The following is a 14537-nucleotide window of genomic DNA, read 5'->3' on the forward strand; positions in this document are numbered from 1 at the left end:
TTGGGGTGGAATGAATGTCATGATTCCTGCCAAAGGTTGTTGAATTTCTATGAACTGTATTTGTTTACACCTTCTATACAGAAGGTAGCAGATGTAAAGTACAATTATTAATGATAATAATCTGCTATGATGATAATGATGTGTTTAAAAATAATTGACCTATAAATCTTACTGTTAATGATCAGTTACCACTTAAACCTCATGAAACGGGGCTAATGAATTGGATAAGTGCAGACTAACAACAGGATTTTATGACCAATAGATAATATTTAACTTCTAACCACTATTGTGCCTATTTGTATTTCCTGGACTATTGCCTACTGTGCAATCAGAGCATTACATTTTACCAAGTGATCTGTAAAAATACAAATTACCTGTATTTTCACTGGTTATAGAATAGTACCAAGAAATAGCTATATTTGTTTTCATGCTCTGCTTTGCAGTTGAGGGTCCAATCTTTCTCAGTTTAGAGCTTTAAAGAAGTTTTTTGTTCCATTCAACCAGTACTCTAAACAGTCCTTTCTTCTAAGCTAGCCTTTGCTAGTTATGCATTCTTGAGAAAGTTTAAAAAACCCCAACAATATAAGTGTAGCGTATCTGAGAATCTCTGGTAACTGAATATTTTGCCCTCCAGTTTATTTCTCTGGTTTTTGGTGGTGTGGGTGGTTTGGGGGTTATTTTGTTCTCCTCCCCCCCCTTTTCAAAATACTATGCTTTAGTTGGCTTTTGTGTCATTGTTCAGGCTGAATCAAATGTTTCACTCTTCAAAATACTGTATGATCAAGATCATGCAACAGTGACAACTACCAAAGAAAAAGAAGTTTCTAGGGAGCTTTTACTAAGACTGCCTCCACTTTGGGGGGCAAATCAGATCTTACTGAAAGTGCCTGAAGAATTCTTACATGGAAAGGAATAAGCAAGAAGTAAGAGAAAGCTGGTTAAGTGTAAGAAATCTGTATCAATGTAGGTTTTTATGTTAACTCCTTTATGTTGCACACACACAACCAGTAACAGAAGCCTACTTAATTGTCAGGTGCTGTGACCCAAGATGGGCTGCGTGGCCTGGATTGGAAAGCATAGGCTCAAAAAGTTACAACTGTTCAAAGAAATTTCATGTGCCAGCCCGGAAGCTACCCAGTACAGAGTGGCCTATTTCCATGTTATTAAATTCCTTTACCCACACCAAAATAGGTCAGCTTCATGGAATGTAACTGCAGAGAATAGTTCCTGATCTGCACTAATTTCCCCAAATGCCCTGAATTTGTCTAAGAAAGCTTTACTTGGTGTTGGTCAAAACTGTGCCCAGTGCCTGTGCTCAGGCTAACAATACTGATGACCGAAATGTCCAGGGACTTTCCCTGACACTCTCATGTCATTCTTTAAGTCTTCAAAGGAAAATATAATGAGCCATTTTATACCTTCTTTTAGTCTATGTAAAAATGTTTATAACTACACTGGTTAAGTGGAGGTGTAGGGAAAAAAAAAAAAAAGAACTGAGGGTTTTTATGAATAACTGTCAAATATGTAGCTAATCTAGGTGGGTTGAATAGAAACAGCAGGCAAGGGTCACTGAGCTGTATGATAGTGCAGTGGCCAAACCAAACAAGATGGAACTATAAAGAGCTTATCTGGGATGGTGAAGACTCATAATCTCATTACAGCAAAATGTCAGGAGACTCAGAGCTGAAAGTGACCCAGCAAAGGATGGTGTTGGTTTAGCAGTGTTATGGCAGAAAAAAACCCAAACACTTGGGGAGCAGGAGGAGATGGCTGCACTGTAGTTATAAGATGAAAATGAGATCAGGGATAAATTTGTGTCTCTTTCAGGAGAAAGGAGACAAGAGTGCATGTTAAATGTAAAGGTAGACAGGGTGAGGGGGAAATAGAAAGCCAGAGGAGGGTGAGAGATGCAGACAGTACAGAGGTGTGGAGACTTGGAAGGAACCTGGATTAAAGAGGTTACTCTAATTCATCCTCTAATTCCTGTAAGAGCACTGTGCAAATGCTGGTCTGTTAGTATTTCTTCCCTTACTGATTTGACTATTGTATTGCTGTTGTTAAAGCTGTAGTTAAGTGACTTACTGGTATTAAAATCCAGAATTATAATGAGCTCTTCATGGCTGCTGGATTCATGATTGGCTTACAATTGCATGGACCTGTTTCTGGAGTGTTTGTGTTCCTGTCTTCCATAACTCCTTGAAATGGTTGGTTAAAATATAAGTTCAATTAAAAAATAAAGTTTTAGTTTACCCAAAACTCACAGGTAAATGGAATTAGACTCACTGAAGATTTTCTGATGTTAAAAGATTTAAGCTTGGTTTACAAAACCAGGCTGGTGCTTTTTTTCCCCCTTTATGTCATATGGCACAGTAGTTAGAAAAACTAAAAAGTGTGTAAGACTAGGATGTAACCTTCTTCCCTTTATGACTGAAAGCAAGCTCTGACATGGTGTCCCTCCTAATCACAGCCTGCAGGCTTGTCTGCTATGAATCTGTCCACCTGTCCTGTGTAAATATCTCCCATTTGGTATGAAATAAGTACTTAGCTGCCGGAACTGAATTAGGGCCTCTTGTCTGCCAGGAAAATTCTTTAATCAATGAAAGATGCAGTCATTTTCATTCCAAGAGCCAATGAAGATGCAAGTGCTACATACAAAGCACAACTTTTAACAGCAGAAACAAGAGAAGCCATATTTCCCTATCTAAACTGCACTAGGTAGAATAACCTCCCAGAAAGCTGGGCAGACTTGTTAAAATATTTAATTGGACATATCGGAGCTCTGAACCTTAATCCCAAGTAAGTAGGGAGGGAATAAATCTTCCTCATTTTTTTTTAATCGAAACTTTTTTGTTTTAATCTTTTAGACTAGTGAAGACAATAATTTTGTAATCACACAATCCTTTTCTCTAAATTCCTGATTTACTACTGGGTGGGATCTGCATTATATACTTCCAAAATCTTTAAAAGCAGATACCGTTATCTGAGGAACTTCTCTCATAGGCCACTCATCCAAAGCAGTGTGTTAAAAGGTTTTTATTTTTATCTCACATGGACCAGAAGACCTTTTACTTGCACTTTGCATATGAACCCAATTTTGCAATAAAATCTGAGCATGACTGGTTCAAAGCCTCATGAATCAAATCAGTCACATTAGTTTACCAAGTGAACAAAATTGACCTGCTTTTATATAGTAAACCCTATGCTAAATTGTGCATTTGCAATTTCTGTAATGTACTAAGCTTCCCAGAATATATAAATAAATAAACATAAGAATTTTCTATCTACAGAGAGTGTATTCATAAGTATTTATAGACAGGCCATTCTAAGTTCAGCAGTCGGTGGTCTTTTCTTTCAAAATATTTCTACAGATCTCAGTACTTTAAAGTAACCTATTAAAATATGCTATGAACCAATAAATAATCACTGAAAAAAGATGCTGTCTAAAAAGTAATAATGCTCAACTCTATTTCTAATATTATAATTGTGAAATAGACGATAGATCTATATAATAGACCATCCAGATAACAGATCATTCAAGTAGCATGCAAAGGTTATATAACTAAGAAAAAAAAAAAAAGGCTCTTTTTTTCTGAATTTCCTGAAATTGCATTGATGAAAGACATTTTTTTTCCAGTTTCTGAATTGTCTGTTTTGTTCGCTCTTCCATTTAAGTTTATTGCTTCCTCTGCTGTCTCCAGTGGAAGGTTTAATGCATTATGTAAAATGCATTGTACTGGCCACTTTTGAAAGCCAAATCCAATCAACTGAAAACTTCTACAGTATGGACAGGCAGATGACATGCAAGGTCCTAGGAATGATCCTTCAACCTTGCCTTATTTAAAGTGTCATTGCCAGAAAGATTAATTTCTGTTTCCAAGCATGTTAGCATTCCTGGAAATTTGCCATGCTCTTTTATGCAAACTACCTTGAGGATTTCACTAGGATGCTTCTGGAAAGACCAATGACAGCAAAAAAAAAAAAAAAAAAAAAGGCCTTTGTGATGTCTAGGTGTGACTCTACACCCATCTGAACTTTCTAAATGCGGTTTCAAAACAACTCTGAGGTAATGGTTTCTGAGCATGAGAGACCTGGGTTTTTTTAAAGACAGGACACGAGGAAGCAGACAAATTTCAGAATTCAAGTATTGGGTCCAAGCCTTAATTGATTTTTCTTTTATTAAAAACAATTCTCAATCATTCCCCTAAATATAGACTTCTCCTATGCGTTGGAAATGATATGATAAAACATAGCTTTAGCCAAAGAGTTCTTTTGAATAAAAAAAGTAAAATCAGGGTGTGTCACCTTAAAAATAAACCAGACTTATTTCTGACTTCAAAAGACACTTGAGAATGGTCTTTTATTTACCAATATCAGAATAAAAACGGTATAACTTTTATAATTCTATTGTACTTCTTCTATATCAGGGCTTTATCCTCTAACAGTATATTTATGTCACATTAAAATAAAAAGACATAGAGTTCCTTTGACTGAAGTGATTCACGTGTGCCTTTACTGCTCAGCATATAAGGGTTTATTTCTCCAAATTGCTTTTGCAGCCACTCTGCCATCAGTGAACAAAAGAAAGACAGGAAAACTGAAGCACAATAACCTTACAAAATATGGATCAACCACTCCACTTAATTGGTTTTATTCCATAAAGTGTAATTTATACCAACTAATTATACGTTTTTTGTCATTTAAATGCCGAAGTAAATATAACCCATCCATCCTTTCTTGAAGCTTATTTTAAGAGTTGGAAACAAGCCACAGCTGTCCTTGCAGTTAGCTCAGACTGGTCTAATGCTTCATGAGTTAAGGCTTAGTCCATTAGTTTCAAGGGAGGATATGCTGAACTGTCTTTGTACTTAACCAGCTATTGTGTATGTGAGCAGCTGAGACAGAAAGGCCATCAGTTCCCCTCTGAACCAGGATGCATGCCTACAGATAAACAGCTTTTATCCACTCCTCTCTGTTCAAAGATAGTTTTGTATTACACCAACTTTTCATTTAATTGCTTGAACATCATTGCTATGATAGGAAAAGTACTTCCCCTTTCAGTCTTTACCTTATTATTTCTGGTTTTGGCAAGAATCAAACTTTTGTATGAAACATTTATTTTAATATTTATGAAAATGTTCTAACTTTAACAATGAAACATGCACAGTAATGCAGAAAGTCAGTGTACTAATGGAGTCGGGCAAGACATATATAAAACACTTTTGAAAATAAATTCCTACTAATAAATTCATTCAGATTTATTTTTCCTTCTAGTTATACAGAAAATACCAGTTTTCTGAAGTGTCTCAGCTTTCTGAAATGTGGGCCAATAGATACCTGCAGGTCATACAACTCTGACAGAAATATATAATGTTTAGAGGTTTCCCCTTGTTACACTCCTCATTACTATGAGACATGCAAGGTGGGAGTTCCCCACTGAATATCTTCAAAAGCACAGGTTCTAAATAAAAAATTCCATGTTCAGCAGGATAGTCAGTGGTTTTCATCACTGCATGCTGATATCCCAACCGAACCTGCCTGTCTCCTTAAAGGACCCTCTATGAGATGAAGGTGTTCAGTAATACACTTTTGTGGCAAGCTTGTAATGTATTATTTATAAATGTAGCATCTTCCAAGTATTAATAATGTATATTCTCCCACTTCTGCTGTGAAATATTTTTTTTCAGCTTACCTGGGTTCAGAAATTAAATTTAGACTTTATTTTGTTATAATTAGTATCTTCTGATTTGATAGGGTAATCTATAGCGCGGTACCCTTGGTGTAAGCCCTTTGGGAAACTGGTCCTGATTATGTGATGTAAAAATATTTACCCTGCAGTAGTTAGTGTTCAATGACCTTCAGTCCCTTTTTCAGTTTGCACTTGGACTTCCTGGCTTTGCTGACCAGTGATGTGATACTGGAGGTCTCAACTCCCAGCAGCAGTGACGGTTCTTGAGGTCTTGCCAGGCTTGAACTTGGCACCAAGCTGGACCTAATTTTAAAGGCTTATTTTTCACATAAACTAAAATTCTGCACAAGTATACTTTTAGATATGGTAGTCAAGCCAAAAAAACCCTCCATTTCTTGGTAGGTAGTTACTCTGAATCATTGCAATGTTTTCAAAGAGGAAAACTGAAAAATGCAGTTACTATATCAGAAATAAAATCCAGGCTCAACTTTTTTGTCTATCAATCATATTTGTTTAGCTGTAATTAGCCTTGTGTCTGTGAATTTCAGGTACACTATATGTCATCTCCCATACTGCTTGACCAAATAGGACTGGCTAAGTAAATCCCCATTGATCAGGATTTTTGCTTTTACTATTTTGATTAAGCAGAAGTCCTAAGTTTACAATAATATAAATATGTTGCCCTGTAAGGTAACACCACACACCCCTATACACACACACATCCACACACCTCACCCCAAAACAAAAAGGATGTTTCAGGTAACTGTCTGCCTTGACCAGTCTTGTTCCAATACACTGGAGTACCCACACTGACATTTTAGCTTGTAAGCCATGCAAAATATTTATTATTTTCAATATCAACATGAGCTCCCAATATTATTCTATTCTGTTTTTCTGAGAGTCACTGCTATAATTCAGCTTCTATGACATTTGATATAATAGAAAGAAAAGGTTTTCAACCCTATTAACATTCAAAGCACAGGACAAGCTTGGTCTCTTGGGTTTTTCACTCCTTCATAGCAACAATTGGGCAAAGACGTCATAACTACAGTGTATGCATTAAATGAGACCTTAAGACTATCATCTTCGAAGAGAATGATATATTCCATGATTTCTCTGTGTCATGAAAACTGTCTGAAGTTATGTGAGACTTGTGTATTTTTGTAGCACCATAACAGATGAAGGCATACAATAAAATAGAAAATTACTAAGGCCCCTAAGAGCAGAGAAAGTAAAATATACAACTGAAAATCAGACATGGGAAAGAGCACTGGACCCAAGGATCTTGCCAATGCATTGAGTTTTTAAATTTCCAGGCAGTTACATTATTTCCTTTTGCACCTGTGGTACCCTTCCCGCAGCAGGGTTTCCAGCTGAAAGGAAGGAGCAGACTGCAGTGCTGGGTGGTTTAACAAGCATTGAAGATGAGGACAGTGGGAATGTTGGTTCAAAGAGACCCTCTGGGATGATCTGCTTCCAGATCTGGAGCATCTCACAAGTGTTTTGACAGAATGTCAGGCAACGCAATGAGGTCCATGTGAGCACTGAGAAAATAAGGTAAAGCTGGACAGACATCCTAAGGGTGAAATATAGGCTGGCAAGCAAAAGCTGAAGTTAAGGACATCCATAGTAGCATAGTCTGAAATTGTCTTACTATGTACAAGGAAAGACGGAAAGGCAAAGCTTTCAATGCCTGGCTGAAAAAAGGTGTAAGGAGAAGGCATTCCCATTATTGGAAAGTAGTGGTGCTTGCTAAAGCATGGGTGCCCATAGAGAAGGTGCAGAATTCATTTTGTTCATAGGATAAACAGGCTTCAGAAAGTTTAGAAGAATTTTCTACAACTGTTGTGATTCTAGCTGAAAATTTCAGGAAAATTCAATTCAAAAAAATGCACAATCCCCCCCCCAAAAAGTATATAGCTCAGATAAAGAGTGTAGTTACCAGAATTCTGAAGAATGCCTCAAAAGGTGATGGTAGGCCAGTAGGAAATGCAGTAATGGTAGATCATACAGAATCAAACTACGGTCCAGTAAAAAGGATAAAAAAGCAACAATATAAAGCCAAGGGTTAAAATGGGAACTATTATGGGTAGCTTTAATGCCCGATGCTAAACAAGAATATCAATATAATAGGCATGTTCGAAATCTGCGGGGAAAAAAAGAAAGGCAGGCAGGAGCAAGATGCACAGGAAAGGCAAAGTAGACCTTATCAGTGGAGGAATAATGATGGTTTTTAAATTAAGTTCTAAGTCAAATAAGACTTAAGGAAGAGAACAGTATTAACACTAGCTAGTTAGGAAAGGTTCTTTAATTCTTCTAAATTTTACAGCAGCCATAATGAGTTTAAACGCAGCATCTGTGCAGAAGCAATAGGAACCAAAATTAAATTATGATTGTATTCAGTTAAATAAAAATAAATTTTCAAAAACGTGGAAATAAATAAAACTGAGGGATGTTTTTACAGAAATTCTGAACGGGATAGCTAAGAGTTAAATCACTGTGGGTGCTGTCTAGGGACAAAAATGCACAACACCCATTAAAAAGCAAGTTTTTTAAGGGTAAACAACATAGCTAATAAAAGCAAAAAGACATCTGTCAAAAAAATGAAGTTTTATCTCAGAGAGGACAATAGAAAGAACCATAAAATCTGCTTTATCTATAAAACCACAATAAAGACAAAAAATGAGTTTGAATAAATCTCTGGCAAACAAGCTGATAATAATTGTCTTTTAAAGACATCTGGAGCCAATAGCCTGAGAGAACTGTGTAAAGCCAACCCAAAATTGAGATATAGAAGTGCTTAGAGAAGATAAGATCACAAATGTAAACCAACATATTTTTTTCTTTGTGATCAGCACAGAATTGCTGGAGAATTTTTCTATGCTGGAACCCTCCTTTACGGAGGACTCATGAGAAGGTTAAATTAGCTATAGAAGCAGTTGTGGAATGAACAGACATAACAGTAACAAATCATTGGGATTAGCTGTTAGATGCCCAAGAGCCTGCGGGATAAAATAACTGAAATATTATGACGTGTAATATTTTGCTTTAAACCGTTGTGGCACAAGAAGGCTTGGAGGTGCTAATATAACACTGATTTTTTTCCCCAGAGATTTCCATGGTGTTTGGGGGAGCTAAGGATGAATATGCCTGACATGCACAGGGCAAACTAGTAGGAGCAGGATTGATGGACTCACAGAGAATATCCCATACTGAAAAAAACTCAACAGAAGTCTCCTAGAAAATGGTTGTATTTTGCAACGTTTTCTGGATTCTTTAAAGAGGCCGACATGCAGGTTGATATGTAGGGATGGATTCAAAACAAAGGAGAAAGCTGTTTGTTGTGCAATACACGATTAATCTGTGTACCTCACTAACATAGGATGATGTGGACTTTGTAATTTTACATACATTTCAAAGCAACAGGGTAATTTGCTGTGAGAAAAATTCAATGACAGTTGTTAAAGACAAAGACACCGACCATCTGGCATAAAAACTGTTAAAAACTGAGAAAATGTTCTATAGTACTATTTGGCCTGTTCTTATGCATACCCTCTAGATGTCAGTGTAAGAGAGAGAAGGCAGGGCCAGATGGATCTTTGTCTTGGTCATTTTTACATATCTGCAAAAATGCAATATATTCTCATACTGAGGAAACCCCAGAATTTTTCTGGTGTGGTTTGGTACCTAAGGAGCATTTATAATAGATAAATGGGATTACAACTCGTGCAAGAGAAGAGACACAAAGTAAAAAGCTACCATGATCTTCAAATTCACATGAACGTTCTAACATGATTTTGCCTTACTAACAACTTTTAGCAGCTAATTGTTATGGCATAGTTGTCAAGGTTTATGCTTGATTAGTTTCTGCATTTCAAAGCTACAGAATATACGAAACTTCAGTAAATTTAAGGAGCGCAGTAAGTAACAATCTTGCTAATCATACTCAGCCTATGAAACTTTAAATTAGCATACTTCTGAAAAGCCTCATTTAAACTAACGATATGAAATGTTATGAATTGTCAGCGTATGATCACCATTTTCAGTCTGTAAGTGTTTTCAGGGACAGATACAATCTTCTGAACCAAGATGTGTGAAAAAATCCATTCTGATTATCATAATAACAATGCTTAGCATGAGCCAGGTCTATCTTTGGTACCTGGAAGTCTCAGGTTATACCCTTTTGTCATTTGAAGGGGATGATCCACCTTCCCTTAACAAACTAGTATTTCCCAAAGAATTTTTGAAATGTAAATGAAATGCATTTTCAGGCTCAGGATGGTCCTGTGAAATGATGATATATTTCCTCTTAAACAATCAAAACTCATACTTTCAAATAGAGATTTATATTATTTTAAAAAAACCAGCAGTATATTATAATTTTTTTCACCATATACTATTCTTCTTCCTGGGTGTCAATTCCTTATCTAAAGAATTTTTCACATTAACACTTTCAGTCATGCTTAGTTGAAAATTAGTTCATTTGGAATACAACATACTCTTAGGAAATCTGGGTGGGTTGTCATTGACATCCGTGAGAGTAATGTTTACAGTGGTAGTACCGGCTAGTCCTCCCAGCTGTCCTCCCATGTCCTTGGCTTGGATTAGAACTTGATATTGTTCTTTCACTTCTCTGTCCATATTTGGCAAAGCTGTTCTTATTACACCTATGAGAAGAAATGGGAAAGAGAAAGTAAAAGTAAACAAAGGGCTGTGATTGTCTAGTACTACATTTTAATACTGGATCTCTTGGACCAGGAATAGAACTCTTCCTAAAGGGCTGATCACATAGAAACAGGCATAGAAACAGCTATTCAACCTTTCAAAATGGCTGCTGTGTCTGTTCAATCAGGACACGAATGGTTGAAAAAGATCGGTGCATTTTCACAAGGAATGTGAATGGTGTGAGCATAGGTTTGCCACATTGAGATGGAAGAACACTGCATTTTGCAGAGCAGGGCAATGCAGGAAGAGGTAGCAATGCATTTCAGAGCCTTTTCAAACAATTATTTTCAATTGTTTCCAACCAATCACTTGCCACCATAGTTAAGCTAGTGTAGGCCAAGACAATGTTCCTTCTGTACAGAAATAAGTCTTTATTAGAAGGAACTTCCTTTGCTTGAGAAAGGTTTCTTGATATAACACACAGATGCAGTGAAAACTTTAGGAGTTTCCTTAAAGAAATGTAATTAAAATATAATGGTAAGATGTTTCCCAAATGACTCTTAGTCTTCAGTAATTTTGGATAGCTGATATCTAAATAAGTATGCCATAATCTCCCTTCTGATATATTAAGAATGTATATGATAAAAGGAAGACTTGTAGAGAGTAAGAGGTACTACTGATCATAGAATTAACTGATAAGGTTGTAAAAAGCTGTAAGGATTTGGGTGCTCAGGTCTTTCTGTTGAAACCAAATTTATACGAGAAAATGCATTTCTTTGTCAAAATTTGACAACTGCATATTATATTGCAAAACACTATATATTCAAAAATGGTTTTCAGAAAATGGCTATCTGGACATTGGTGCAGATAGCATGCACAACTGAAAAATAAACCATTTGGAAGCGTGCTTCTCCTCCAAAGTTATTATTGTTTTAGAAATTATTATTTTCTACTATTAAACCATCTGGGTTTTCCCCTGGTGTTATAATGGGACTGGAATGATAAGAAACAAACTTTAAGGGTCATTCCTATCTTCATAGCAACTAACCGTTGCTGTGTTCACAAGTAAGAATAGGAACCATTAGCTTGCAGTACTTATTCAGAGTCTAGAAATAAGTTTGACCTAAATCTGCTATTTCTGGAACCCATTAAAAGTTCCCATTGAATTGAATTGTCTAACAATTTCCTTTCTCTCCACTTGTAACACTGGTGATGATAACAATATTAACAGTAACTATTATTTTCTACCTCAGGATGGCATATAGTATAATGCATAGATCTGGAATATAACCAGCAAATATTTAAAAACATTTTGATAATGCAATACTATTATTTTGAGCTTTTGAAAACAATTAGCGTTGTTCAATACTTTGTTAGTTCCAGACAGAAATCCTGAATTGTAAAACTGTAAAAATTTGTTCATATTCATGTGATACTAATAAAAAAAATCTTTTTTGCAAAAAGGATGAACATTACTAGATTTCCTCTTGAATCTCTTGATCCATATTTTTGCATTGTGCAGACTATATGTTCCACAGTATTTTACAAGACCCTTGGTATGCTCATTCTAAGGAGAACTATGAGAATTAAAGACTTTTCTTGTTATACTAGTAAACAAAAAACCAGTATATAGAAAAAACTGAAAATGGGCAGATGGGTTGTGAGCAGGAGATGCAGTTCATCTCATTGTTATACCTGTTTTAGGTACAATTGTGTGGCTTTCTCAGTTAGAAATATTCCAGATGGTCTTCATAAAATGAAGTAGTAAAGTTTCTAATCACCCACTGTTTATTCCTGTCTGGAAGTATAAGGGCATTCTATATATTTTTTCTGTAAAAAACATTTGTCTCCAGAAAAAAAAAAAAAAAAAAAAAAAAGGAAAAAAATCAATAAGAATAATTTTAGTGTCTAGCTGTTCATAGATAATTTTGTTTTCTACCTCTTCTATTTCAAAAACATAGAAAAAACTCCTGAAAAATACTATTTCTACCAAGATCATCAGTTCTTATGGACAGGGCAAAGGTGATTTACTGTTACCTAACCAGCAAAATAGAAAAATAAGATGGAGGGAAAAATCCATGGGAAAGGAAGGACTACAAATTTTGGTATTCCAAATTCAGCTTCACAAAGAATATCCAAAATTTAAATTTATAAATGTAAAAGTTTATAATGTAGAGTCATTAGATGCGTGTAACAGTGTTCTGAGTGTTTTCAAATCCTCCTACCTTAAGATTTTACAATAAAGATTGCTCAGTTCCAGAACTGAATAACTTTGATCTTTTATTTTTATTTTTCTAAATGTCAGCAATATCAAATGTGCTGAAAAGTATGGTCTTAATGAGGCTGCTAAAAACTGAAAATAGTAGGTATGGGACCTGGTACAGAAGACATACTCTGCAAAGCTATTAAGCTATAATTCAACAGGAGATGATCGACTTACGTGGGAGAGAAAATTCAGGTTCCATGAAAAAGCTCCTGAATAAATATTAACATCAATACTTCTGCTGATACCAATTTGGATGTCATTAATATACCTGAGGTCAGAATATGGACTAGAATACTGAATCCAATAAAAAACTGGATGGAGACATCTAGCCGTAAGAATATTGACCTCATAAGTGCATAAGAAAATTGGGTGGAAAAGAGTTTGTCAAAAGGACATTTTAGTAACAGAACAGAATGCACAGACAAAAGATAAGGGAGGTTATCTGTCTTGAGGAGTGCTCTATGTTAAAGAAAACTCACATTAAAATCTGAAAATCAATTTCAAAGCATCCAAAATAACCCCCACGTATAAGATCTGAGGCCTTAAAAGGCATCAGTCCAACAGCTGCTTTCCAGAAGGGATTGTAATGCATTTAACCTTCCTGCAAGAGCAATAATAGTTAACTCTCCCATGTCCACATAGTTTCCTTACCTCCAGCAAAGCACTACAAAAGATTAGGAGGTCAGTAAAGAACAGGAGTAAAGGGACAGCTGTAACATTCAGACACAAAAAGGTTAAAAACTATTTAAGTGTACTAGATTCGTAGCAGAGTTAATGCTTATCATCTATCAGGAATGATCTGAGAAAGGAGAACGTATAAAGTCATGTGCATGCCAAACCCAATCCTTACTTCACTCATAAAGTTATGGTCAGTGATTTCACCATTACTACTTTGCGATGAGATATTGCGGTAGGAATAGAGACTTCCACAAGCACATCCAGGTTTTGTGTGGTAGAAGCTAATAAGTGAAGAGAATATTTGGAACTGTTTGGATGGAAAGGAATAAAGAACAAAAGTATCATCATTCAACCATTTTATACATCCATATGAGCTGCATTCTTGAGTACTGTACTCAAGAGTACACTTTCTCATCCTGAGGAGAAGGCTGATCACTGTTATGGAATGGCTTCTGTTTAAAAGAAGCCTTCAGTCTAGAAGAGACGCAACTGGGGGAGAATATGGGTCTGTAAGGTCATGGGGAACTGATAAATAGGAATTAACCGTTCCCTGTCTCATGCAATGAAGTGTGAGATAGGAAATCAGTTAAGAGGTTTTGCATTTCAAAGAAGCAACAGGAGCTGGTTCTTCAACCCAAAAAAACTTTGGCTGTGGAATTTCTAGTCACCGAGTATGTAGCTACTGTGCTCCTAAAGAACTCTACTGGGAAGTGGACAAGGTATGGAGGAGAAATGCTATCAGAGTTTTAGTTACGTGGACACTGCTAATCAGCCAGGAACTTCATAAGAACAAGTTGCTGAAGACCAGAAGAGTATTCAGGAGATGTATTACTAAACGATTATTCTTTTATCCTTCATTAGAGCTAGGCAGGCCATCACTTTTGGAAACATGATACAGGACAGCATTGACCTCTGATCTGACCTGGTATGGATGTTCTTAAGTTCTTTGAATAACTACAAGGGAATGTATCAAAACTGTCACTGGAATTCAAGAGATGGCAAACAAAAGCCAGCAACAGCACCCAAGGAAATGCTTATCCATCTGCCAACAGTTCTGAGTCTGTCTGTCATTTTGTACCCAAATGGCTTTCTTCCCTTTCCTGACAAAAACACTCAAGGCAGGTGTCTGACAGTAAAACTGCAGTGAAAAACTATTGTATCATCTCCTCAGTTACAAAATAAAGAATTGGAAATGCCAGAAGATCTGTGGTGCTGCCCAAGATTTCTGGATTTTAAAGCAAG

The 14537-nt window shown here is 36.1% G+C and overlaps 1 protein-coding gene across 4 annotated transcripts in view; it reads right to left on the reverse strand.

Moving 5' to 3' along the window:
- CDH12 (cadherin 12) overlaps positions 1-14537 on the reverse strand; it is a 220895-nt gene that overhangs the window by 59728 nt on the left and 146630 nt on the right. For all 4 annotated transcript variants that reach the window (XR_005827124.1, XM_040588449.1, XM_040588450.1 and 1 more), the window contains one exon: positions 10186-10353. Coding sequence is in view for 3 of the 4 variants with exons in the window: in XM_040588449.1 (XP_040444383.1) it covers positions 10186-10353 (168 nt within the window). In the remaining variant the exon portion in view is untranslated. The remainder of the gene's footprint in view (positions 1-10185; positions 10354-14537) is intronic.

The sequence above is a fragment of the Falco naumanni genome, chromosome 3 (assembly GCF_017639655.2).
Source record: "Falco naumanni isolate bFalNau1 chromosome 3, bFalNau1.pat, whole genome shotgun sequence".
In the NCBI taxonomy this organism is placed as follows: domain Eukaryota; kingdom Metazoa; phylum Chordata; class Aves; order Falconiformes; family Falconidae; genus Falco; species Falco naumanni.